Source organism: Centroberyx affinis, unplaced genomic scaffold, assembly GCF_046629955.1.
Source record: "Centroberyx affinis isolate AG114_WGS23_722 - 3 ecotype Tasmania unplaced genomic scaffold, CSIRO-AGI_Caff_v1 ptg001883l_1, whole genome shotgun sequence".
NCBI lineage: Eukaryota > Metazoa > Chordata > Actinopteri > Beryciformes > Berycidae > Centroberyx > Centroberyx affinis.
In genome coordinates this window covers 97,780-124,765 of record NW_027280255.1, presented here as the reverse complement: position 1 = coordinate 124,765, position 26,986 = coordinate 97,780, and the positions used below count along the sequence as shown (strand labels likewise).

The following is a 26,986-nucleotide window of genomic DNA, read 5'->3' as shown; positions in this document are numbered from 1 at the left end:
CTACAGTCCACAATTTAATCGTCTTTTTAAACATAAGTATTGAAAGCAAGGGGTAGAATGAGAAAAATACTTAATTACAATTCCCAGAAAAATTCACAATTCATTGTTTTCTCTCTTGTCTCTCTTTCTCTAACAATATAAAATCAAAATAAAACACATTAACTGTACATATGTACAAATCTCCAAGTGTAGAAATTGCATAATCTGCTTTCTTTTTCACTTTTCTTTTTTATTTTATTTTATTTTTTAAATACAGCTAGAGATGCCAATACTCTTAGGGCGGGGCAGTGTGTGGAGGAGAGCTCAAACAGTGATATGAGGAGACAGAGAGAAAGGATTACTCCAAATCCACAGCAACACATCGACTCAACAGACCCACAGATCATCATCATCATCATCATCATCATCTCTCTCTCAGCATACAAGTTTTTCAGCCATTCACTCGACCAATGAAAGGACGCACTGTCTATAGCTGAACAGCGTTTCTTGGGGTTCCATTTCAAAACTCTTCCCGGACTTTTAATTTCATGGCTGGGGATGAAGATTTGGGTCGGCGGTCGGTCCAATACGTTGATATGATTATTAAATAAGCTCTATCACACTAAAGCTAAACAGAATTCTTCACAACAACAAATAACACAGTACTTGAAATGGTAGTGTGGGTCTCCAAAAAGTGAAATAAATGCATATTGGAGCTGAATAATAGATACTATTCCAGACTTGTTGTGGATCTTGACATTGGACATTGTCAAATTCATTTTCTATACCTTTCCTGATCTGCCTAGAAACCCTGGAGTCTGCTGACATGACATGATTAAGAGTCATACAACTGAATTTCGTGTTTATGTTTTCTCAGTTCATATAGTATTACACTCCAAGTCAAAAGTATGGACACACCTGATTGAATGTACTATGGTTTTCATTATCTCAAAGCCATTTGGATCTAAAGACTTATACTTAAATGCTTGAAATTTGTTTTTTAGACAAATATAAATAGTGAAGTTAATCCTATTTATGAATTTCTTTCCAAAGCCTTTGCCTTTCCATCAAGGCAAAGGGTGGCTACTTTAAAGAATCGAAAATATAAGATAGTTTTGATTTGTTTGACACTTTTTTGGTCGCTGCATAATTCCATTTATGTTATTTCATAGTTCTGATGTCTTTACTATTATTCTAAAATGTGGAAAATAGTAACAATAAAGAAAAATGTGTCCAATGATGTGTCCAAACTTTTGACTGGTATTGTATCTACGGTCTGAGATCCCAATTCATCCAATAACTTAAGTGACAGATGTAATAACCATTAAGGAAGAGCTGACATAGACAGGATGTGGCAAATCATGATGAAAAGTAATTTTCAGTTGACATAAACTGACTTAAGAGCTGCAGGACCTGAAGAAACCTGCTCTGGTTCACTGGAGGTTCGCTCTCAAAATCCATTTCCTTAGCTTGTCCCAAATAAAGGTTAATTCAAAATGAGAAAAAAACTCAAGGTTGTTTCCTTCTTTACATGCTCCTCCTGCACCGTTTGAAAAGCCAAGGAAAAGTCTTTTGAAATTCAACCACGGTGTGTCTCGGCAAAGAAGACTTCACCTTAAAAAGGCCAGGGTCTCGTTTCACTAAATTATAATGAATTCAACTAAACCACGGTCGGACAGTGAGGGGGCTCAGCAATAGCACTGTTGTCCAACACACTCTCAGACACACAACACGTAAAAAGACACACACACACACACACACACTCACACTTTCGACAGAGAGCAACCATAGCATCATTCAAGTAGATGGGCTTTATCCTGACTCACAGTAACACACTGATGAGAAGAAACAGTACAGTTGTTTTGTTATTTTTTGTGTTTTCATTGATATAATTCTAACACCAACCATTAATTAACGGATCTCTGACCACAAAGTCAAGCAACCATTATTTTGTGAACTAGACCTAAGAGAAGACCTAAGTGAAAAAGCATCCATGGAATTTGTCTTTATTGTTTTTTGTTTTTTTTAAGTTTTTATAAATGTATTTTTCAGACTAGATCTCTCCTATGTTTTTTTCATAGTGGTTGCCATAACAACGGTTGACATGACAACGGTATAATATTAGTGCAGTTGAAGAAGAAAAAAAAAAAGAAGATCTAGACAGTGGAGAGCAGTGGTGATGATGGAGGAGAGATGGAGGGGTTGGGGGGGGGAGGGGGAGGAGGGGCCTCTGTCCACCTGGATTGGTGGACAGCGTGGACTGACAGCTCCCTCCACCAATCACTGCCTCTGAGACCTGGCGCCTCGTCGCCTCCTGCCGCGGACCGACCTCTCCGGCTTCAGCAGCGCCGTCTGAAACGAGAGAGAGAGAGAGCAAGAGAGCAAGAGAGTGTTAGAGAGAGACAGAGAGAGAGAGAGAGAGAGAGAGAGAGAGAGAGAGAGAGAGAGAGAGAGAGAGAGAGAGAGAGAGAGAGAGAGAGAGAGAGAGAGAGAGAGAGAGAGAGAGAGAGAGAGAGAGAGAGAGAGAGAGAGAGAGAGAGAGAGAGAGAGAGAGAGAGAGAGAGAGAGAGATGTATCACACAAAAGCCTGCAGGTTTTAATCAGCCTCGTCATCCTGGCTCTCCAGCAGTGGAGTGACCTCGCCACCCCAATCAGGGAGGCAGAGTCACTCTCTGCTTTCCTACATAAAACGAAAACTCATCTCTTCAAAAAACCATTCACTTCCCCCCCTGTAAAACTACACCAGAGTGTCCCTCAAGCTGGTAGGGATCCCGTGTCTTGCTCAAGGACACTTCAGCAGGGCAGAGGCTCTTGCTGTTGCTAAGCAACTGTGGAGAACCTGTTTGAGACATACTGCTTTTTGCTACGTAATATTTTAAAGTTTTAGTCCACAAGATTCTTGTTTTTTTCATTTTGTTGTAATCTTTACAACCAAGCGGTTATTGCTGTGGTGTTTCTGCACTGCACTTCCCAGAGATCACCTGTCAATCAAACAGTGTGGGCGGGACTGTGACGTTGTTTTCCTTGGATTTTCTGTTGGTGAGGTTTGAGTTTGTGCAGGTGGCGCTCTTTTCTCTGTCTGTTCAGCCATGGTGGCTATCACTGCTCATGCTAACTACCCAGGTCTTCTTCTATTTATTCCAAACAAACCAAAATGTCACAGCCAATTATTTTACCTCCTAGCGCTTGGCACTCTGGGTGGTAAAAACATGCTAAGCTCTCAGTGTTGTTGGAAAGGAGCAGCAGCACAACCACTGAAAACAACGGGAAAAGCAAGCCAGTAAACGGGAAAAGCAGCGGATCTCAGCTGTGTGCCATGGAGGCCCGAAAGTCTGCAGGTTTTCATTCCAACCAAACACCACAGCAGCTGATCTCCCTGATTAACACACCTTCACCCAGAGAGAGAGGGAACTAATCAACTGAAAGCAGCTGCTGCAGTGTTTGGCTGGAATGAAAACCTGCAGACTCTGGGGTTGAGAACCACAGCTGTACAGCCTGGTGCCTCGTACATTCAGCCTCGCTCACATTGTTCGATGATGCAACTGAGATGTAATAAACAACCAGTGATGCTGAGAATTTAACCGATACATCGCCGTGTCACTGAGGAGGGCTGGATCTTACCGAAGGCTTAGTTTCCTCTAGGGCTGTAGCATCCATGTCTCTGAAGTCTTCTAGCACATTCTGTAGCCTGACACACACACAATGCAAGAAGCACATCAGTAAACCATTCTCATTTAATACAGCATCATTTAGCCTAATAAAACACCTTAGGACAGCCATTATGAAAAATCAGTAAAGCTAAATGCGTGTCTAGTGCAAATCTCCTTTTGCATCTAGCCACTCTGATTTTTATTGGAAAGAGATTTACCCGGGCGATTCTCCAGCTACATTTCACAAGTCTGAGAAATGAACCATGACAAGACAACTTACGTTTGTTTCCTTTTCCTTCCTCTTCTGGCTCCCCCTGTAGTTCCTGCTTGATCCTGGGGAGGTAAAATCAGAAATAACATTATAAAAACACCATACTAAAACAAAAAAAAATATTATATACATTTCTTGGGGGGAAAAAAACCCTTACAAATCACCATCTCCTGTATTCCTTTTATGGTGCCGTTTTTATTAACAAAATGAGACGATGCATTTTACACAGTGGGTGCATCCTATTTTGAGTATTAAAACACTTAATAACCATCTCCTGTATTTCTTATGTTGTGTTGGTTTTATAGACCAGATGATGAGACAATGCATTTTACAACACCCTTTGGGTATTAAAACACTTAATAACCATGTTCTGTAATTCTTACTGTATGTTGTGCTGGTTTTATAGACCAGATGATGAGACAATGCACTGGAGACTCACATTCCCTACTGGGAACAATACAGATTGATATTACCACTTCCACTTGAACCTATATAATACAGAATTATATTGTAGGCACTATAGGCATCTATGGTGTACCTTTTTTATCCAAGGGAGAGCATGCATGTCCTGCTTCACATACATACAGTTATTCATATTCACCACTACTATCTTCTACTGTTGGCCAGTTGATAATACCTGTCGCTTCCTTCTGCCATATTATCACACCCCTCCACTGCTTTTGATGCTTAACTTATTAGTCTATTGTCTACCCCCAGATGGAGAATCAAAGAACTTCAAAATTGGGATTAAAATGAATCACTGAGGCTAGTTTGAATTGACAACACAGAGTTTTTGGTAATATTAGAATACCTTATCTAATATTAGAATATTAGAGGTAACCACTGCCTAAAAATCTGAACTTCAATACGCACAAATCAAGGTGAAGTCAGTAAACTGCACACAACACACATTTACCTCCTCCACTCTATAGTCACTTTACACCAAAGGCGAGAGAGAAAAGATCTAACGTTGGTGAGTCCAGCCTTCTCTGGACGGAGCGCTGCTCACTGCTGTTTAGGAGGCAATTTGCATTTCACTCTTAGGTTTCAGTTCATACCCAATACCAGAATTTAATTTGGGCAAATAGGGAAAATGTATGGCATTTCAGTTGGTGGGATGGGATGTTCTTCTCTATTGCAGTCCCACTTTGTGATTTAGGCTGATAAGATTATGTATTTTTACATAAAAATCTTGCCTAGTGCAGCTTGAAGGGAACAGGAAAAGGAAAAATAAAATCTACAACACCCAGACACTCACCCTTCCCTGTTCGGTGTGCAGTAGTGTCCCAGCTGTCTCCTCCTTGGGCCTCCCACTGCATCCATCCCTGGGACTGAGGTACCCCCCCGCCTGGGGCAGATCCCCCTGCCTCTCCACCCCCGCCTCCACATAGGGGCACACAGCTGTGGCGGGCCCAGCACAGTCCGTCTTAGCCTCCTCTAGGTATATGGGTGGCAGAGGGGGCACTGGGTGGGTATGTCCTTCTACCATGACCGGTTTCCTTTGTAAAGGTGATGTAGACCCGTCCTCGGGGGGTTTGGGGGTCCCCTGGGCCGGGGAGTGGGCTGCTGCTTCCAGGCTGAGTCGGGATAAGTCTGGGTTGCGGAGGGAGCAGGCCCGACGTGGGCTGAGGGAGACCGGGGCACTTGCCTGGGGGAGAGTGGGGACAGGGGTGGACGGGGCGGGGTGCTCCCCTGGGAAAGAAACCGGGGGTAAGGCACAGAAGGGTGAGGTGGGGTCCGTTGGCCCTGACTGGGCCCCGTCTTCCTGCTCTTTAGCGCTGACTTGGAGGAAGGAGGTATAAATCGTGTCCATGAAAGAGGTGTAGGGATCGATAACCCCCCCACTGCTAACAGGCCCGCCCTCGGATCCTCGCTGTGGGGGCGGGGTGCGGTCTGGGACAGGGGGAGGGGCGGGGGCAGGAACAGGGCTGCGGACCACCTCCGGAGATAGCTGACTGGCTGGAATGTCTTCCTGTGGGGCGGGGCTTTGTGTTTCTTGCAACGGGATTGGCTTGTCTCCTTCTGAGGGTGGTGCAATGTTCAGCTGGATGATGAAAAAGGCAACCAACAACAGTTAAAGATAACATTGCAGATGTTAAGGAACAAACAGCACTTCATTTTTAGTACAGCTAGCCCCTCCAGCCTGTAACCTTGACAATGCTAGAGACATTCTCTGTCTACTAAGCTAGAGCCATAGAAATGGATAGAAATGGATAGAAATGGATAGAAATGGATAGAAATGTCATTCCCAATCAAATTTCTTGAATGGTCATTTGTTTGGTATACTTCTAGTTGCTGCCATAGAATGTTTGATAATGTAGTCATGCACCAAATCGGTGTTGATTTGGTGCATGAGACTCAGAAGGCTGATGTGTTACCACGGCAACGAGATCACTTGGATGAACATTTCAGTGGCAGTTGTGATGAACACTCTAACTTTCTGAGTCTCATGTCCTGTCCACACATTAAACAATGTTCATATACATGACAACATTATCAAAACTCTATGGAAGCCAAAGAATGTACCAAAAGAAATTACCATGATACACTAGGAAGCGTCCTTTATATCTATTCAAGTTCTGTGGCTAGATCCCAAACAACTTCCACATAGAGTTTCGGACACCTACCTGTATGTTGTTGAGCAAGTTGATGGCTCCATCAGGGCCCTGGAGCAGAGGCATGCCCAAAGCAGAGGCCTGGACTGAGGGCAGGAGGATGGAACCAGCTCCTAGCCCCACCATGTTATGGAGGCCTGCGATGCCAGAGAGATCTCCTGCAAAGACACATTTCATAGACACACTGATATAGCGGCTTACTGCTGCAGTATGTATGTAAATAAACAATAATAAAATTGTAAGAGAAAAAAACAATAACAACAAATCTATAACAGTGTGTACAAAAGAGGACAGCTATCTAGTTTTGCAGGCAGAATCTGCATAATCATTATAAACAGGAAACAGTACTCCTATGAGACCTAAAGCTATTTAGCTAAAAGTGTAAGTACTGAGACAGTGTAATTTCTTTCAAACATCTCCCACCCCTATTCACCTTTTAATGTGCAATTAACAGATTGAATGCAAGTCAACAGCTGTCTTTACCTCATTTTCGTACACCTTATACTTTTGATTGAATATCAACAGCTAATAATTACTGACCCGTAGCAATGGGACTATATGTGACTCGGTATCCATCTAGAGAGTATTTAGAGGGTAGTCATCAACTCACCTAATACGGTAGGGTTGAGCAAGGTGGGCAGCAACTGTTGGAGGATGGAGTTGTCCTTGCCTTGGAGAGATAGGGGGATCAGGGTGTCAACACCAGGGTCAGAGGTCACCTGGAGAGGAGAGCAAAGATACAGAGCGTGACGCAGAGAAACAAAGTACAAGAAAGTGAGACAGAAAAAGAGAAAGTACAAGAGACAGAGGAAGAGAAACAGAGAACAAGAAAGACAAACAGAATTAGAGCGTAAAGTGAGATAGAGCCAGACTAATTGGATGTGAGAACATTCCACATTTCTTTGCATGCAAAATTAGAAATGTCTCCAATAAACATGTATGCATTCACAACTCAAATACATTCAGATAGACAGGCTGTAACCAACCCATACAGATCAAGTGGTACACGAGGTGGGCCTCTTTTAAAAATTGTTTTGGGAAAAAAACATTTTAACAGTTTAGGAAAAGGGTTGCTGGGTTTTTCAGGAAACGAAGTAACTAAAGGAAGGGAAAACAATGGAGCAGTTTAGGAAATGAGTTAGGCTAATAGGTTTTTCTAGGGAAACTAAGAGGAACTCAGAGGAAAAGAGCTATAGGAGATGGGGGAGCCTACCTGAGGTTGGGTATGTTGGGTTTGCTGTGCGGGAGCTAGCTGGGTGGGGGGAGGCGGGTGGAGCTCGGCAGAGCCCAGGGCAGCGGTTAGCAGGGCAGGGCTGAGGGGGAGGAAGGCTGTGGGGTGAGGAGGGGGAAGGAGCAGGGACTGCAGGGCTTGGAGAGAGCCCTCAGCTGACGGAGGAGGGGGGAGGAGGCCCTGGAGGACCTCCAAGAGGCCAGGGCCAGGGAGGGCTGATGGATCCAGGAGGCCGGAGGTCTTGTCCAGGGGGAGGCCCTCCAGTGTGGTTGGGATCTGCTGCGGCTGCTGGAGAGGGACTTCCAAGCTGACCTGGCTCAGCTGACCCAGCCCCGACAGAGGTAACATAGGGGCCTGATGGTGCCCGAGTAGCAAGGAGGCCATGAGCAGAGCCTGGAGGCCAGGTTTTTCTGCTAGCCCCAGGTCAGTTTCCTGTCCTGGTGTATGGGTTGAGGCCGTAGGGGGCGGTAGTGGGTTCAGCAGGCCCAAAAGGTTCAGAGGCAGATCCCCTTGGGCACCAATCAACGAGGGCAACAAGGGAAACAGAGGGTTGTTGTTTATCTGTTGTTGTTTCTGTTGTTGATCCTGGTTTTGCTGCTGTGTCTCTTGCTGCTGTATCAGTAACTGTTGCTGCTGTTCCGATTGCTGTTGCTCTGCAAGATGCTGTGGAGCTTGTGGCGTAGAGTGGGCAGGGGGTATATGTCCCTGTTGCCCACCCAACCACAGCCCCCCAAGGGGCAATGAAGCCAGGACTGTAGGGTCCAGGAGGGAGGGTAGACCTCCTGTGGTTGACAACAACTGGAGCAGCTGCTCTTGGTTCATAAAGGGGAAGGCCTCTGCCAGAGGTAAGGGAGCAGATGAGTCGCCCACATTAGAAGAGGCGGTGGGACTGGGGTTGTCCCCCAGACGAGAGGAGTTGGTGGGCCCAGGGCTGATGGCCTCTGGAGATTTGGTCACTGTAGAGACCTGATGGTCCATACCCACAGACTCTTCTCGCCCTGCGGAAAGAGAGATATATGAATAACACAGCAAATTCAATTCTCTACAAGAGACATTCACACTTAAACAAATTAACAATCTATGACTGAAACATGAACAAAATCACAGGAACAGCTTTCAAACGTTTGGGCTGAATCTTCAAAATTGATAAAACAAATATCATCCGCACCTGTAGTGTAATTTCCCGGTGGAGACGTCACAGCACCAGTGGTACGGTCCGACGAGCTCCCCTCCCCTTGGGGGACAGTGGATGATGCCGCAAGCAGGGCCAGAACATGGTTGCTAAGATCAAGAGGCTTTGGGGAGGTGGACATCGCCATAGCAACACCGCCTTGAGAATGACTCAGGTCCACTGTTGTTGACATGCTACTACTGCCAATCTCTGTTGCCACGGTGACCCGGGGCGAGGCTTCTTGCAAGGGTGCCTGGGAAACAGAGTCTATTGTAGGAATGTGATTCTCAGTTGGGTGGTGCTTGTTTGAGGGAGTCGGAGAAGTAGGCTGAGGAGAGCTGTTGTGTGAAGCTAAATGAGAGCTGGGTAGCGCTTTAGAAGGGGAAAGTCTCTGTATAGGGCTTGATTTAGTAGACCGAGGCTGTGATGGGGACTGCACTGATCTGGACTGAGGGGAGGAGGGAGGAGGAGAGAGGGGCTGTGGTAGAGGAGTAGTGTTATTGGTTCGGCACGGAGACTGAGTCTGGAGGGGCATGATGTTGCGATGAGGGGCAGGAGAAGAGGGCGACAGTCTGGGGCTCTGTTTGTTCCTGCCTCCACCTCCTCCTACAGACACAGATCCTGGCTGAACTGAAGCAGAGTTGGATGCTGAGGCTGTAGCCTGGGCGTTCTGCACACTGAGAAGGTGTAACAGAGCAGACAGGGGCTGGGTTGGAGGATCCAAGCCAAGAGGAGGCCCTGCGGCAGATGTCAGGCCTGTAGTGAAATCCAGGGCCTCGCTTTGTCTAGGAGGCCCGGCGAGGGGCGTTGTCTGCCGGGGAGCAGAGAGCCTGGGTATCTGCCCAGGGAGGAGATGGTGGTGGTTTTCTAAGATGGCAGTGTTATGGTTCTGCGCAGCTGAGGTAGAGGAGGAGTGCGAGGACGAAGGAAAGGAGGAGGAAGAGGAGGAAAGGTTGATGACGGCAGCAGAAATGGCGTCTCCTGGTGGGGTCTTCCTTGGCCCATTAGCCAGCTGCTGGGTCTCTCTCAGCATGCTGAGCACCGTGGGAGATCGCCGTTGCCTCTTCCTGTGCGAGGCATTGCGCTCTGCTGTGGGGGGGAGGTGGTGCGAGGAGGTGGCCAGGGACTGGGCCAAAGGGTGGGATGGAGGGAAGAGGAGGGAGGAGGCCACTGCGAGGGAGGGATGGGAAGGAGGAGGCCTAGTAGTAGCGATGGAGGAGGGAGGGTGGTTGTTATGTAAAGTGCTGTTTGTTACCTTCGATGACTGCTGTTGTTGTTGCGTTTCTTTCAAGACCTCCAGAGGAGAAGCCAAGCTCACCGGGTTGCTGCCCAAATTTGAACTCTGGCTCTGGGACATCTGGGTAGCCAGCTGGGCCTTGGCAGCCGCAGAGAGGAGGCTACTAGCGGGGAAGGAAGCCGGGTGTGGCGGCCTTCCCTGGTGGCTGTGGTGGTGGTGGTGGTGGTTCAAAAACGGGCCCAGAGGTAAACCGGAGGGCCCTGCAGTGTTCAGCCCAAATCCTGGCGGTCCTGCATTGGGCGCCGGACCCATGGAAGCCTTTGAGGGCTTCAAGTTCCCAACTTTATCAAGAGCTAGGGAGAGAACGTGAGGGTTGCTGCTGCTTTGGTTGGTCAGTAGGGAGGGGTTGGTGGGGAGAAGGAGGTGGTGGTTATTAGTGCTGCTGTTGCCTGAGTTCTTAAACTGCTCCAAGAAGTCCTCCAGCTTGTACTTGGGGAAGTGGAGGCTGGGGTTAGGGGAGCCACCAGCAAGAGGGGAGTGCGGAGAGGAAGAGGTGGATTTCCTCCTCTGGGGCAAGTTACTTCCCATCAGTCCTCCTCCCTCTGCTGCTGCTGAGCCTCCTCCCTGCTCGGACAGAGAGGAGGAAGAGGTCGACGGGTGGCGGGACCTCTGGTGAGGAGACACACAGTTCATGTTACCGACAGAAGGAGAGAGGGAGGGAGAGGGAGAGAGGGGAGACCCTCCTACAATAACACCGTGAGGATGATGAGCGTGAGTCTGCGCTCCTCTTCCTCCTCCACCACCAAGGGTCATGGGAGAAGACGGGGGAGGCGGGGAGAGGGGGCCCAACCGAGGAGAACCAGGAGTCTCTGGGGTTTTGGGTGTTGACCTTTGACCTTGACTGACGTTCTGAGGTGTGGGGGTGCGGGGTGACCTCTGGGCGGCGCTGTAAGCTGGGAATGGGGAGCTAGAAGAGGTGTTGGAGGAGGAGGCGGGGACAGGAGGATGGTGAAGCCTTCTCAAAGCATCTAGGGGATGATGGGAGTTTGTGCCTGTGTGCAGGAGAGGGGAGGAGCCATTGTAAGGGTACATGAGCTGGGGGGAGGATTTGGGGCTGGCGCAGGGGGTGGGGTGGAGGTTGTTGTGGGGTCGAGTGGGGACTAGATGGGGTTTGGGTTGGTAAGTGCCACGGTCCTCTTCCTCCCGGTCCACAAGTATCCTCTTTGGATCGCGGCTGTCCACTACTCCACTGTTCACCTCTGAAAGTGGACATAAAAAACAAGAGCATTGTGGTTAACGACAAAACTCAAACAAAAATCTATTTAGGAAGTGAACTGGAAAAGTTCTTATATCCAGTTTATAAACAAATTATTGAGAAACAAGACTTCACCATCATCACCTCAGAAAGACCCAAGCTCTTGTGAATTCACTGGTTGGTTGGTTTGTATGTTTCTGTTTCGTATGTATTCATGCAGATAACATAAAGTTCTTTCTAAATAAGCAAAAACAATTGTGGGAGCTGAAAGTTTGCAACTTAGGTGTGAAGATTCATGAACATAATTTTTTCCCTATAATACAACTTTTACTTCCTTTAATCAAGTAGATACTGCTCAATAAAGGACAGGTTTGTAGAAAACTGACTTTCTCAATTGCTGTTTGAGTACAGAGGAGTGAAGTGTCATCTCTTACTGAGTGACCTGCTATGAGGAGATATGACCAGTGCTTCATCATATACCTGGATGATGAAGGGTGGTGAAGGGCAGCTGTGAGGCCTGCATACTGCGACACAGTGCAGCCATTGCTACCACTTTCCTGCGGTGGTTACAGAGTTTGGTCATGTCCTGCTCTGCTTTGCCTAGCGGCTGGCTGTGCTGCTCCACCTTCACACCCACAGCGAAGTTGAAAACCTGCAGGAGACCAGATAAAAGAGGTGTAGAAAGAGTTAAAAGAGAACACATTGCAAAATCTTTAAATCAGGTTCAAGACAGCAAGTTGGTAAAGGCATCAACTGGGATGTTTTACACTTTGGTATTTCTCAAACAGACATATACATACTCACACATGGATCAACGCTTAAACACTACAGACACACATTATTATGTAGGAAAAGTTACCCATGTGTCCACACACATACAGACATCTTAAGCTTGTAGGCTTGCTTTACCTTATGGATGACGAGTGGACACTCCAGACCACATTTGCAGGTGCCATCAGTCAACAGATAGGTTTTGACCTCGTCCAGAGAGGATAGGGCAGTGCCATTGGGACTGAAGGAAGAAGACGGGGAGGAAAGGTAACAGTGAGTCCAAGGCAAATCAAAAAACATACAGTTCCGTAGAAGTTCATATTTTAAATCTCACATTGAGATTTAAGGAGCCATTTTAAATGGTATCAGCTTGTTTTATAAGGGGGTAATAATATGCTGATTCTTTATAATACATACTTCTTGCAATGAGAACAATGAATTCCTTAGAATAGACAATTTTCCTACAGAGATCAAAGAGGTATCGTGTTACATAATTATTATTATGGAAATTGTATCAGCTTCTCTCAAAGCCCAGAGCTGAGAGAACTACATCTGCAGTGAGAATATTAAACAATCTGGCCAATCTCAATCAAAGCTTTCCACTATGTCTTCATTATAGTAATGAACTACGGAGCTTTGACATCCCATGACAATAACAACCTTTTTCCTTAAAGCCATCTACAAGACCATACCCAAAAACTGAAGGATGTTATGTTCTGCTTGACTGCTTCAAACGGTCCTGATCTTTCAACACACCTAAGAGCAGATCCAATGTCTCTTAAACTTTAACGAACCACTGAAGTCAAGTAACAAGTACAGATTCTGTACAGCCCACAGCACATTTGTGGCGATGACATATAGACCTAATTAATTATCAATTTATTTTAATGTGATCTCAGCTCTCTGACTCCCTCGTAGATCAGCTGTGTTTATCTCTCCTATGGAGAACACAGTGACGTTTGGCTACTTGGCTAGTTCACATTAGTAACTGAACCATTAGCAAACCTAGTTTATAGAATATGATTTACATACATACAATTCCTGCTTGTATGACAGTGTGCTGGATACTAAAATTCCACAGTATGCATGGAATCATAAAATGATTTTTCATATTTTTCAATGCATGATTGTATGGCAGCAGTACATGGAAATTAATAGATGAAGTTCAGAAGTACATTCTCCTGTTGTGTGATGTCATCATTATCGCAGCTAAGATGTAAAGACTTCAGAGTTCAAGTTAAATATTATTTTTTAACACACCAAGACAAAGTTTCCTTGCACCCGGGTACAGAGGAGTGAAGTATCTCACTCTGTCCTGAATTTGCCTCTTAAAGACCATGACGCTGTGGCGACCACACCGTGGTAAAAAGGCTCTTCCTCTTACCCAGAGGCCCTGAACATTTTCATCATCACAATTCCAGATTTTCCCACACTTTAATTCTTGGATTGGATTTGCATCTAGGCCCTATTATTCTATATCTGAAGATTATTCTTCACAACAACAAATATCACAGCATGTGAGATGACCATGAGGGCCAACAATAACATAAAATGTGTGGTCAAACTAGAAACAAACTATATTTTCTATACTTTTGCAGCTTTTCATTGAACTCCCAAATATTGAATTTGATATAAATTATCAAATTCCAATTATATGCTTTTCAGAGTTCGGAAGGAACTGTGTTTTCCCCTTTTTATTTAATCTTATGCATTTCCTATGAAAATGCATTGAGACTGAATAATACTTAATAAGCTTTAAAAAACAAAAACAAACAAAAAAGTGTTTCATTCCCTGCTCAGTGAAACAAGTCATCCTTTCTCCCTCACCCAGACCACACAAACCAAAGCCATCGTTCCAGGAAGTGAGTACATCTAAAGGAAATATCTAAAGCCAGTCACCCCTTCTGCCCTGTGCTGCCCACACAAAGGCAAATCTTTCAAGAGAAAAAACTACATCCCTGAGAAAAATTCTAAAAGCAAAGCCACAGAATCCACAGTCATCTTTCCTGGTAATATCCACAAAATATGTTGGCAAAAGCAGCACTTTGGACTCTCAATTCACCAGTGTGAATTGTGTTAGCCAGCACACACACACACATACACACACATACATGACAGCTCCTTTTTCCACATCTTCCATATTTGCAGATATACACAACACATGAATCAACAAAAATTTGGGTGTGCTATCCATTCAAGTGAACCAACGTACCTGACGTAGACCACCTGCCCGTCCTGCACCCTCCTCTGCCAGCCGATGGGGACATGTATTGCCGTGGTGTGGACCCCATCCTTGTCCCCACTGACAGTCTCACTGCCTCCCATCATTTTGTAGCTGCAGCCTTCCAGCACCTTGGAAAAATAACAAGAGGCAACAAAGTGTAAATACATCCAATCTAAAATCCAATCAAATTAAGTCAATTTATTTATGAAGCCAAGGGTTTTCATTTCAAAATGTTATATATTCCTTTTGAGAAAAATGTTACTTGATGGTCACTGCTTAATATCTGAAAAAGACAATTACACTGTCTAAATGGTTATTATTTTGTAAGTAATGGGCTCAGGATTGCTAATAATTTTAATGATATCCAACTTTTACGTTCATACCAGGATTAATTTGATCATAGTAGGCATCACGTTTTTTCACATTTTGGATATCTCATTTTGGAATGAATCTCTGCTTATAAAAAACAAGTTCTTTACAGAAAAATTAGCATCATGAGGTGTTTTACAATAAAACAAAACAGTTAAGTTTAAAATTTTAAATGATTAGAATGCAAATCTGTAAAACAAAGGACACACAATATTGAGAAGAGTTAAAATGCCAATTATTTTGTGAATGTAACTATGCATGCAAGTGCAGTTTGTTGCATGTGTGGGTGTAGATTGTTGTGCAATAAATAAATAAATACACACATACATAAATGGATGAATGAATGTCTCAGTAGTCAGTCGTGAGGACATCAATGTGCTAATTAAAGTAACAGCATGCCAAAATGTGCCAGCCACTTTTATCTGATTACGTAACATCAAACGTCAACAACAAATGCACTGCTTGTACAATGGCAGGAGTCATAATTTAGGCTTAGTACCATGCTGAGGTGTAACAGGATCATAAGGGTGCATAGAATCACGGGTGCTAATTAGCTGATTTGCATTGATCCAATACTGATGACTACTGATATCTTTCCATCTGTGTTCTGCATACCAAGGAATGACAAGTTGCATAACATCGGGCTTTCCACATAGCTGTGGTCCTGAGAATTCAAGCCTCTAAAGCATGTTTTCTTAAACTTATAGTTGGGACCTAAAAAGGGATGTAGCCGTATCACTAGTGGGTGTGGCCAGAGTCAGATAATGAGTAATATAATAATATAATAATATAAAACACTTAACCTACTCTCAAACTAAGGAAATGGGGCAAATGTCTGTATACCTTGTCATCTTTGGGAAGCCAGGATCTGTTTTGGCTAGGGTATCCACTGTCCAACGTACATGCTGCTGGGTTAGAAGCTCACGGACTGCCAGAAACACCTGACTGGATGCCGACACCTGGAAGATCCCCAACTGTGAGGCTTATTCCCAACTCAGAAGATGACTCCTGCAAATGTGTTCAGTTCATATCAGAACAGGGGCTGTGGAGAGAGACAGAGATGCATTACACAATCTGACAAGGGCAGCTTGGGGAAATTACTCTCCTAATTAACCATTTCCTGCAAAAAAAACTGCTCAAAACTCCCTTGAAATGATTACATAAGCTACACTGCTCTCACAGAAGGAATACAACTTAAGAACAAGCTGAGGCTACTTTGAAGTGGGAGGGTGTGTTTAGATAGGCCTGTGGTCCATTGCATCCAGCTAATGTTTAGTTGCAATACAAGCCAGGAGCCCTTTTTACAACTAAGTTACAAGTTAACGAGCTAGCAATAGCAAAGAAACAGGAATTTGATCTTCCTGGAACTCGGAGTTAAGTTAAAATCGACATCGCTGCAGTACAGCCAGCTAGACAGGGAAAAATCTCATAAGCATTGGCTTATTACATGGCAGGCTAGCCGCTAAGCTAACAGCTAAGCTAGCTGGCTACTCTACTTTGTGCAATGTTGTCGTGACAGCTGTCAGGCGCACAAAACACTCTTATACAAAACTCTTGCGTGTTAGGATAAAAAGAAACGAGCAATGCACAATACTGCTTCGCAAAAAACTGTAATTGGATCACTGGGTTGCACTTACGCTAACTAATGTTAGCGGAGCCTATCAACCATTCTCTGCGTCAAGCTCTGTGTTTGCGAAGTTTTGGAGTCTTCGCTTTTCTGGCTCGCGGGAGAATCAAGAGTTAGCTGGCTAGCTAACCGACTAGCTTCAGAATGTTTTGAATACGATTGTTACCTATATTTCACCATCAAATAAATCACACCGTTATTCAGATCGGGTATTTGCGCAATCAATCAACTGTCTGTGTCCATGCAACGTCTGCCCGTCCGATTTAAAAACAAAGGGCAATAACGCTTCATTTTACTGCGCCTCTGATCTCGGGCTAACGTTAGCAAGCTAGCTATGCTAAAGAGCTAGCATTGACTGAAATTTACTTGATTCTGGAGTGTCCCAACAAGACTCAAGGATGTCCCGCTCCCGTTGCACAATTATCCAACCGTTGCTTTGGTCTCTGTTCTATTAAACCGTCGTGCATTCAGATGTATTTCCAACTACCATAACGATCCATTAATCCCAAATTCACAGTTGCCCACTGTTTTTTTTTTCTTGCAGATTCCGTGCAAAAATAATGGAGTTTTCTGTCGGGCATGCGCAATGAGTGGGGAGAGAGTATTGTACCCGACATGCAACGGGACCTTTGTAGTGTTCCAGACATCAGTGTCGAGCTCCTTGATAGAGGACATGATAATGAAAGAATAATAATAGGCCTGGGACAGATGTCTGTCTATAATAGTATAATGGATTCATGTGTTCAAACGGCACCTGTCAACAGTGCATGTTAGTGAAGATAAGAACTAGACAGAAGTGTCTACAATGCATTTTTTGGCAAGATATGGAAATAAAATGTATAAGACACAGACACAGATATATATCTTATATTTATATTTATTTATACTAAAATGTATCTATACATATCTCATTCCACACTGCTCTGCTTAGCGTTCCTTTTCATGCATTGCTTTCCCCAAATAGTCTCATGTTATATAAAATCATGGTTAGATAATGTGAAAAGGAAAAACTGAATCTTTAAAGTGTCTATTTTTCTGTAGCTATTGAAATACTCTTTTAGTTGCTACTCTTTCCTCTAAGAGACAGCTATCCAAGGACAAAACCGATACAGAAAATTACATTTCACATATCTTCAGCTATGAGTAGCATAGGCCTAGACAATAGAAATGCAGTAGATCATGGCTTCATGTAAGTGCACAGTACAACATTGCATACTGCACAGACACATATGCAGATACACACATACACACACTCACGCAAATATTTATTTTAAACCAACATTGACACAGAGGGGAATTTTCAGAAAGCAATGTCCAGTAAGCAGGTGACACTGCATGTTTGTACACATGTTTATCTTTGGTTTCTGCTTTTGTGAGAAGTCTTTAGGGCATTAAGGGGCAAGGACAGTGAGCAGTGTGAATATCTATGTCTGTGTGTGTGTGTTTTTGTTGTGTGTACAGGAGTGGGACAAGGGGAAAGAGAGGTGTGTGTGTGTGTGTGTGTGTGTGTGCGCGTGTAATAAGGACAGAGTGAGAAAGTATCTGATTTCCCCTCGTCATCGGTGCTCAGTCTGATGTCCCCAGCTGTCTCAAACAGTCACTTTGACGCCTGAGTGCCCAGCCACACACACACACACACACACACACACACACAAACACACACACACACGCACACAATCACAGACAAACACACAGATACACACATACGCTCAAACACAGAGCCTGAAAAGCCCTTTGGAAATCACTTACAGGGAATACAGAGGGAATAAAGAAAAGGACCCAGACTCAGAGACTTCAAGCAGAAGCCTAAAGGCCTCAAAGAAGGAAACAGGTTTGTTTCCAGGTTTTGTTGGACTCTCAGATCCACTGAAGCGCTCCAGCCGTCGCCAACAGGTGAAGGACTCATTTGCAGAGAAGTTCACCAACACACCGGATTTGTAGTTTCTCCTCTGAACTGTGTGAACTTTGACAACAGGTATGTTCCACTAAAAGTTTGTAGTTCTGGTAATTTTGCTGCAGAATGTGTTTGCAAGACAGGAGACCGATAAGAGTCAGTAAGATTATTCCTCTTTTTTTACTTAAGTGGTGCGCTTTAATAATTCTTTAGGATACTAGTTTAATAATCATCTTATTGAGGTGATTACTGTCACAAAGATTGATTTTTATGTCAACATTGTTGTCATATTTTCCAGAATTTCTCAGTTCTTCCCCTTACTGGCAGAGGAACCCAAATTTAGCTGTGATGAGATTGAATTTCACAACCCCAGAATAGTTTAGTGCACTCATATGCGTGTGTGTACGTGTGTGTATGTGTGCGCGCACAAGTGTATAGTTACATATGTGCCTTTATTTGTGCATAAAAGTATATTTGTGCACACAAGCACAAGAATACACCTAAGATTCTGTGCATTTGATGTGTGTGTGTGTGTGTGTGCCATAAACTACCTTGTTTTTAGTAATCTAGTTTCTACAGTAGAGATCAAGATGCCGTAGTGTCATTCTGTCTTGTAACAATAAGCTTTATTAATTCATATTTCTGTATAGATGTTAAAATACTGAGCCAAAACATATTAAATATATTTTAAATGGATGGCAAATAAAGTGCAGCAACCACGCATGCCAAATATATATGCTAAGTAGCATCTAATTTGCAGCTAAATTCATTTCGTTGTGTTTTCATTGTGATTTAGGAAGATATGGCTTGTGATGCTCATTGATGATTTTTTATTAATTTTATTTGATATTTATAATTTGTTTGAAATCTAAGAGAGACAAGACATAGCAGTTGGTGAAAGGTAATTTGTACGGTGTATCCGATAACATCGATTCAATTTCCAACTTGGTCTTATGAATTTGCATGGAACAGACTAATTGTTGCGAATCTCATCACAATCTAGCGGTGTACCTTCATGCTTTTCTGAGAATCTGGCAAGAGTTCCAGAAAATACTGAATATGATTTTATTTGTCTAGGTGGGGCAAGACTAAGATTGTCCACAGCACACCATGGACCAGTGAGTACAGTCCCTGAAATCAATAAATTTACCACTTTAGTACAACTTTAAAACTGTTGGCTTTAACCTGACTGCCACCTCCTTACCATCTCCGTTAGCCCCCATTCAAATCCTAATGAGATACATTTTGCACCAGCCCAGCCTGAAAAACACTAACTATGGGCGATTTTTCATTCCTGATTTTCTATATTCAGATACAACAGTCACAAAACAACAGTTCCCTGTTCTTGTGAGAAAATGCATAAAAGGAATCTTCACATAATAAATCATCAACACTCAACTATTTTGAATTTGATACTGGCATAATGCATGTCTATCAAACATAATATTCCCTGTTGCAAAGTTATAAAATCATGTCACATTTGCAGCTGTATGATTTGATCTTACTGGTGTTTTTGTCTATTTTTCTGTGTGTGTGTGTGTGTGTGTGTGTGTGTGTGTGTGTGTGTGTGTGTCAGGGAGGAAGACAAGAACTCTGTGGATATCCATGACAACCCTCCGGCTCCTGACAATGTAGTGAGGGAGGAAGGAGACACCGTGAGTGACAGCACCATGTCAGCTCTTCACCATTAGCAACACAGTTCCTTCCCAAGCGGTTTAAAATAGCCACCAACTGGGACTATCGCAATACAGTACAGCGTCAATTAGAATAATATGAGCCCTGACTTAAGTGTTTCCTTCTTTTATCCCGGTGGGACAGAGTGACGCTGCCGGCTGGGTGTGTGTGGGAAGCTTGCTGTGTAGGTTTAATAAGAAATGTGGCCGTATGCTGGCTGTACTCGCTCTTTACAGGCTAAAAAAAATGGAGCAGGTGAAGCTGAACAGTACATAAACAGATTCCGTGAGCTCCGTGAATTTGATTGTCATGTCGATAATGATTAAATTCAATTCAGTTCAACTTTATTGACCCCGAGGGCAAATTCCCCTTGCAGTCAGCATTAAAATAAACAGCATTAACAATGGATTTCTGGCTATCCTGTAAAAAATACATTAACCAGAGTTGAGCAATTTAATGGAAGAGTTAAAAGAGATGGGAAGGTAATTTGTTCTCCTAGGCTACATAGGTTTCCAGCAACAGTAACACATTTTATAGAAAGAAACCTCTACACAATGCAGAATTTACACTATGATCTTGCATAACAGAACAAAATAATCTAATCTATTTAAGAATATTTAGACATATCATCCCTGTCCAATCTACAGGCTATAATATGCAGGTATTATTTTAAGGCAATTTAGGGTCATATTTCAAAATTCTAATTATTTTCATGACACTTTTGTTCTTCATAGTCCACCATGAGCTCTACACCAGTGGTTCTCAACATGGGGTCCGGGGACCACCAGGGGTCCTTGAGGGGGTTCCAGGGGGTCCCCAGCAAATTAATGAAATGTTAAACTTCACCATTATTTAATTTACAAGAAGTTAACACATTTAGAGAATGTGGAAGAATGACTGTTTTGATCATAGTTTCTCTGTTATCTCTCTACATACAATACAGATAGTCATGGAATTCTGGATAAAATCATATCTAACAATATAAATATTCTCAGATTTGGGACCGAGAGACAAAATCCGGGGTCCGTGGCTCTCATGGGTACTAAATTAAGGGTCCTTGATATGAAAAAGGTTGAGAATAACTGCTCTACACTGACTTCGTTGCATCAAAGAGTTGCCCATGGATTACGGCCTTAACCTGACTGCGTTTACGTCCTTTGTGTCTCCAGGTCTATTTCATATATGACGAGGAGGTGGAGGTGGAGGAAAAGGAGCCAGAACCTCCTTCAGAGCCTATTCACATGGTCAATGACAAACCACACAAGTTCAAGGACCACTACTGCAAGAAGCCCAAGTTCTGCGATGTCTGCGCTCGCATGATAGTCCGTACGTAACGCCTTGTGCCGGTTAATACGGGAAATTAAAACACATCACGGCACATGCGTGTGGCATGGACCAACCTGACCAGACCAGCTGGTTTGTCATTACTTTTAGTTTCAAGTTAGACTTTTAGATAAACGTGGTCTTCGAGGTGTTTCACCACTGCCAAGAAAACACTTCTGAGGGAAACACTGCATCACACCAAGCAGGTGCAAGACCACAAAATATTGTAGAAGAAAATGTCAGACTATGGCTGTGATTATACAGAATGTGTGATCATACTTACAGAATGTGTGACTCATACTTCCATGTGTGTGATGTATCATAAAAATAACTGAAAAATGTAGAATCAAGAACTCTAGCAGACCATAAGGTGTCAGCAAAGGACGGCTGGTGGTTAGAGAAGGGCTAATGATTTGAATAGTAGTAGTAGTAATAGTAGTACTAGTATTAGTAATGGTAGAAGTACTTGATTAATCCTACTTGGGAGAATTTCTTGCTCAAAGAAACATCAAGCAATGCAAGACGCAGGACCAGACACAAAACAAACTGCACTAACATGCAAAACCATCCTAATCCGTTCTGATCATTTCATCACACTCAGAACAAATGACTGTTTGAGCCTCTCTATTTGAAATAATCTGAAATTTAAACATGGCTCTCCTGCTGTATAGTACATTTAGCAGTTCAAGATTACATCAAGTAGTTGAGCCAGCTTTCTTGGTGATCTTTCAGTCTGTTGTCTTCCTCTTTTGATTGGTTTCCTTTCCAGCATTAGGACATTACCAAGAACACTATGATAGAAAAACAAAACCATCTGAAAAGACTTTAGTCTCTTAAACAAATAGAGCCTAGATTGCGCTTTTGCATAAATCTGTAATGAGTTCTCCCTCCATTTCAACTTAAAATATATAAAAGGTGGTGCAGAACGTAAAGAACCAACACTACAAACTTAGAATGGTGTTTTGTGTGCTACAAATGCACTTGAATAATGATTTCTGGCCTCATTGCTCTCCCTTTGCTCACCTTTCAGTGAACAACAAATTTGCTCTGAGGTGCAAAAACTGCAAGACCAACATCCACCATTCATGCCAGTCCTACGTCGAGTACCAGAAGTGCTTCGGCAAAATTGTGAGACATTTTCCTTCTGTTGAAGTGCTTTGCTAATGAAATTTCTTGCTTAATATTCCAAAACATAACATTACCTAGGCCATGAGAATATATCACAGGGACTCTCATTACATTAACCTTTGTGAAAACAGACATTCATGACTAAAACTGTCCTGACACGTTGAAACATGTTTTTCCTCCTGTGTCTCTCTTCTCTTCAGCCTCCTGGCTTCAGAAGAGCCTACAGCTCCCCGCTGTACAGCAGTGACCAACCAGACCCAAGTGAGACCGCTGTTAGCAATATGGGAATATTTATAATGTGTATCTAGGTCTCTTAACCTTTTTTCAGCTTGGGACCAAAATGAGAAAACAACAGGATGAAGAGAAAATTTGGGTCCCAAACTGCAATTTAAAAGACCTAGTTCTATATTGTAGGGACGTATTTGCCTTTACTTGCTTGAATTACTTTTTTGGCAGGCAACATTAGCTTATTCTATCAGGAAGTAAAACTAATTTCAGCTTCCCTTGATTTAACTTAGACAATTTTATTGTTCGAAGAAAGAAACTCATGCCTCAGGACATATTCAGTTAAAGTGGTAATCTGTGAGATCTGTTGTTTTTTATTTTTATGTTGGTGACATCTTTGTCAAAAATGAATCACTATTCTGTTATATCAATTAGTGATAGAGCAGAAAGTTTACTGAAATTTACTGAGACTGTTGGAGATTATTACTTTAATGTGGCAACTGCTAATGTATTACCATTGAAATATATATTACATTTGTTAAACTGTGTGATTTAATCATCAATCCTCCTCAGCCAACCCAAACCGGAACGACCCGGTGTTCGACACCCTGCGGGTCGGCGTCATCATGGCTAACAAGGAGCGCAAGAAGAATGACAATGACAAGAAGAATGTGAGTGTTAAATATAGTTTTAATCAGACCATAAAATAAAACATCCTCAGAAAAACGAACAACTTCTACACATCTTTCTGCAATTCATTGAACTTGCCTTACACCTAGAATAGAAGTAATCATCTGTTCAGGAATGAATCCAGACAGGCGCAAGCAAATATTGAAAATATTTTTAAAGGGTTTGACGTAATACATTAGTGACGTATATAAAATATGATGATTCACGTACACTACTGACTTTGACAATGCTTTTCCCCCCAGATGATGATGATGATGGAGGAGGAGGAAGAGGAGAACCAACAGCCTAAAGAGAATGAGGAGGGAGGAGAAGGTATGGAGAAGAAACAAAATAGGCAGTATTACATTATTAGGAGTAATTAGTGGTATATATTATTACAAGAATGAGAATTTGTGCATTTTCCATAGGCATGGATGGAGTCAATTAAATTTCTAATAATTTCAGGAGATGCATTTTCTTCAAAATTCAGAAATGAACACAAACTAAAAAACTCATATATAACTCACACATATTCAACATGGAAATTGCTCTACAATCAAGACTATGAATTGCAGCTTAAATACTGCATATGATGTGAAATGAGCCCTTCTCCACTGTAAAGTATTGGGTTTAATCCATTTATGAGAAAGCAACTGTTTTCTTTTTTTGTCTTTGTTGTCTGCTGTCCATATAGGGAAGCCTGAGGATAAGAAGGAGAAAGGAGGAGACAAGGCAGATGATAAGGTAAGAGAAATCAGACTGCCAATAATACAATTCGATTATGTTCTACCGAGAGCAAGTAATGCCACGTGCTACCAGTTATAATACTGCATGCACAGGTTTTTGTTTTCAATGTTCCTAAAAAACGTTCCTTTATCACATACAGTAATATCTGATGTTTTGTCAACAGGCTAAAACGTTCTCCCAGTCCCACTACTACCTGGCTCTGTACCGCTTCAAGGCCATCGAGAAAGACGACCTCGACTTCCAGTAGGTTCAAAAAGTCACTTCCCCTTTTCTCCACCCCTTCATTCATTTATTAATTCATTAAAAAGCTACATTAATTTTCATAAAGCGAACAGTACTTCAATCAAGGGTTTTAGATGCACCTATAAAACAAAAAGGTCGTAAAGAGCAGTGAAAAAAGGCATTAACTGTGTGTGTGTGTGTGTGTGTGTGTCAGTCCTGGTGATCGGATCATAGTCCTGGATGACTCCAATGAAGAGTGGTGGAGGGTGAGTTTAAAATTAGCTTTTTTTTTGTATTCTTTGAACACCATTACTACACATTCATGCATTCATGATGTGGTTCTTCAATTTAGGCTACAGCCGAACCTTTTAATGTGCAAGACACGGATGTATTCTGTTCTATTCTATTTTTGAATGAGTCCGGGTGAGGATGAGCTAAGCCTGTTCATTGTCTTTGTGTGTGTGTGTGTGTGCGTGCGTGCGTGTGTGTTTTCAGGGAAAGATGGGGGAGAAGTCGGGCTACTTCCCCACCAACTACCTCATAAAAGTGCGCGCAGCAGAAAGGGTTTTCAAGGTGACACGCTCCTTTGTTGGGAACAGAGAGATGGGACAAATCACACTGAAGAAAGATCAGGTAGCTGCACTGTGTGTGTGTGTGTGTGTGTGTGTATGTGTGTGTGTGTGTGTGCAGTTAAAGAACATGAAATATGTGATAGTAACTTGTACACTTGTACGTTTTTTTCACATGTTAGTGCCAAGATCAGAGTTGCTCCTTTATAAGAATTAGTGCCAAACTGATACAGGAGTTTTGGGTTCGATGCTGACATTTATGATTGGGTAAAACAGTCAAAAAAATATCAAATATATCTGCCAATAGTCGTTTTTTCGTTTTTAGAGATTATCTAAAATATAGGCATCTTCTTGGAAAACAATCCTCCAATTTTGACTATGAATGAGTAATTGGGAGAAGTCATACTGACCACTAAAATGAACTGTAATTTAACAATTATAATAATCATGACTAATAATAAATAATCATATTCATGGCTCTCACAAGACCCAAGGAGCATTCAGAAACACATTTACATTATGTTTTCAGGTGGAATTGCTATTTTTCCAACGTAAATACAATGTAAATACAAAACTAATCATAAATTATTCTGCCAGAACATCAATAATGATAATCATGTACAATAATAATGATGATCATGTGACAACGGATGGATCCCTGTAGGGAAATGTGTTTTTCACTTCCCTCCCTCCACAGGGAGGTCAGAGGTCAGGGTCAGATACAAAGTATTATTGGCAGAATAAACTGGTGCATCAGTTTATGTCAGGGCATAGGGAGACGATCTTCATGCTGAGGAGTTGAGCTGCAGCGCTGTGCCTCCGTGTTTCAGATCGTGGTGAAGAAAGGAGATGAGAAGGGCGGCTACCTGAAGGTCAGCACCGGACGCAAGCTGGGCTTCTTCCCCGCCGACCTGCTGCTGGAGATCGTGTCGTAGGAACCGCGACTTTGGTGAACACAAGCACAAACTGGAGACATCTGGAGAGATCCTCATGTTGTATCAGCAACTTTCTAAACACGCCACCTGTCAAAATTGCTCTCCATTGTGATCGCCAAAACAGATATTGTTTTCTCTTTATCTGTAGCTTTGACAAAGAAGGAAGCGTGAGGAATCAGGGTTTAAAGGTTTGATGGTTAGCAAAACTGTCATTAATGTCTACACTGATGACATTTAGAAATATGCAGGTGATGTATTGGCTTTGCTGTGAATAGTATAGTACCACAAATGGTCAAATGTTTTTATACTACCCAGATTACTCCCTACTGATTATGACTGTACAGATAAAGGCTTCAAGACATCAAAGCCACACTACAGTTTTGACATGAACAAAGCTTTGAGTAAACAAAGCTAGCTGAAGCTGCAAAGACAGCTGTCTAGATGGGGCCTGTAAATAATTTCACATATGTGACAAACTGAACAAAAACTGCATGCAAAAAGCGGGGTCAAGACAGGAATAGTTGCCAATTTAAAATGTTTTCAAATGTTTGCACTTTGTAAGCTGCTGACAAGATGAATACTAGCTGAATGCTTAGAATAGAAATGTTTAATTTACTAAACCCAAAGTGCACTTAGCATTTGCTTGTCAAATAAATCAACAGATTTTTATCAGGCAATTAAAACTACTTTCAGATCTTCATTTTTTCCAACCATGGAGGGTGTGGAGAAGGAAATAAGTTCCTTAATTGGAAGGCAAAACTATAGAAAACATAAGGGGAAAGGAACCACTCTTCATGCAAAAACTCAACTAATTATTCAAGCAGTCACATAAATAAAGATTACCATATTTAATAATGGGTTTGTAACCATTTTTATTTATCTGACTGTTTGCTTGAATAAATCATTGATTCCCTTCCCATTACAAATCTCCATTTTGATCCAGATCTGGACCTGTGCCTTTTCTGCAAGTTAATGAATGTACTGGGCAACAACTGACTTGTCCAGAAAGAATATACTAAAGAAAATAGAATATCTACACATCTACTCATAACGTTAGATAGGCAGAACTTTAAATATTGAAATAGTATCAAAACAAGGACTGATCAATAAAGATAGGTCCAGGACAATCATTAATGCACCACATATCCAGGAATTAAAAAGGAACTAAAAATACCCAGAGCCATGATAGTGATTAAAATT

The 26,986-nt window shown here is 42.5% G+C and overlaps 2 protein-coding genes across 3 annotated transcripts; one reads left to right on the top strand and one right to left on the bottom strand.

Moving 5' to 3' along the window:
• mbd6 (methyl-CpG binding domain protein 6) lies at positions 1-16,946 on the bottom strand. The gene is made up of 13 exons (XM_071530142.1): positions 16,767-16,946; positions 15,617-15,815; positions 14,393-14,532; positions 12,319-12,421; positions 11,890-12,061; positions 8,915-11,413; positions 7,729-8,744; positions 7,126-7,234; positions 6,528-6,673; positions 5,159-5,944; positions 3,910-3,962; positions 3,601-3,667; positions 1-2,331 (listed from the first exon to the last, which is right to left on the bottom strand). The coding sequence occupies exons 3-13, from the start codon at positions 14,506-14,508 to the stop codon at positions 2,260-2,262; spliced, it is 5,139 nt and encodes a 1,712-aa protein (XP_071386243.1). The 5' UTR covers positions 14,509-14,532; positions 15,617-15,815; positions 16,767-16,946; the 3' UTR covers positions 1-2,259.
• stac3 (SH3 and cysteine rich domain 3) lies at positions 11,857-26,557 on the top strand. Of its 2 annotated transcripts, XM_071530143.1 has the most exons (13): positions 18,091-18,375; positions 19,372-19,412; positions 19,871-19,949; positions 21,138-21,294; positions 22,322-22,419; positions 22,620-22,680; positions 23,218-23,315; positions 23,577-23,646; positions 24,008-24,057; positions 24,224-24,303; positions 24,497-24,548; positions 24,778-24,915; positions 25,682-26,557. In XM_071530143.1, the coding sequence occupies exons 2-13, from the start codon at positions 19,405-19,407 to the stop codon at positions 25,784-25,786; spliced, it is 996 nt and encodes a 331-aa protein (XP_071386244.1). In that variant the 5' UTR covers positions 18,091-18,375; positions 19,372-19,404; the 3' UTR covers positions 25,787-26,557. The 2 variants fall into 2 exon arrangements, with proteins under 2 accessions (XP_071386245.1, XP_071386244.1); XM_071530144.1 differs by lacking the exons at positions 18,091-18,375; positions 19,372-19,412 and adding an exon at positions 11,857-11,873.
• The last annotated feature ends 429 nt before the right edge of the window (positions 26,558-26,986 follow it).

Excerpts from the sequence above, each read along its gene's own strand:
- stac3 (XM_071530144.1), top strand. Across the intron at positions 19,950-21,137 it reads TGAGGGAGGAAGGAGACACC|GTCTATTTCATATATGACGA; the intron begins GTGAGTGACAGC and ends TTGTGTCTCCAG. Across the intron at positions 24,549-24,777 it reads CCAATGAAGAGTGGTGGAGG|GGAAAGATGGGGGAGAAGTC; the intron begins GTGAGTTTAAAA and ends GTGTGTTTTCAG.
- mbd6 (XM_071530142.1), bottom strand. The coding sequence starts at position 14,508 with ATGATGGGAGGCAGTGAGACTGTCAGTGGGGACAAGGATGGGGTCCAC. Across the intron at positions 12,422-14,392 it reads GGGCAGGTGGTCTACGTCAG|TCCCAATGGCACTGCCCTAT; the intron begins GTACGTTGGTTC and ends TTCTTCCTTCAG. Across the intron at positions 2,332-3,600 it reads TAGAGGAAACTAAGCCTTCG|ACGGCGCTGCTGAAGCCGGA; the intron begins GTAAGATCCAGC and ends CTCTCGTTTCAG.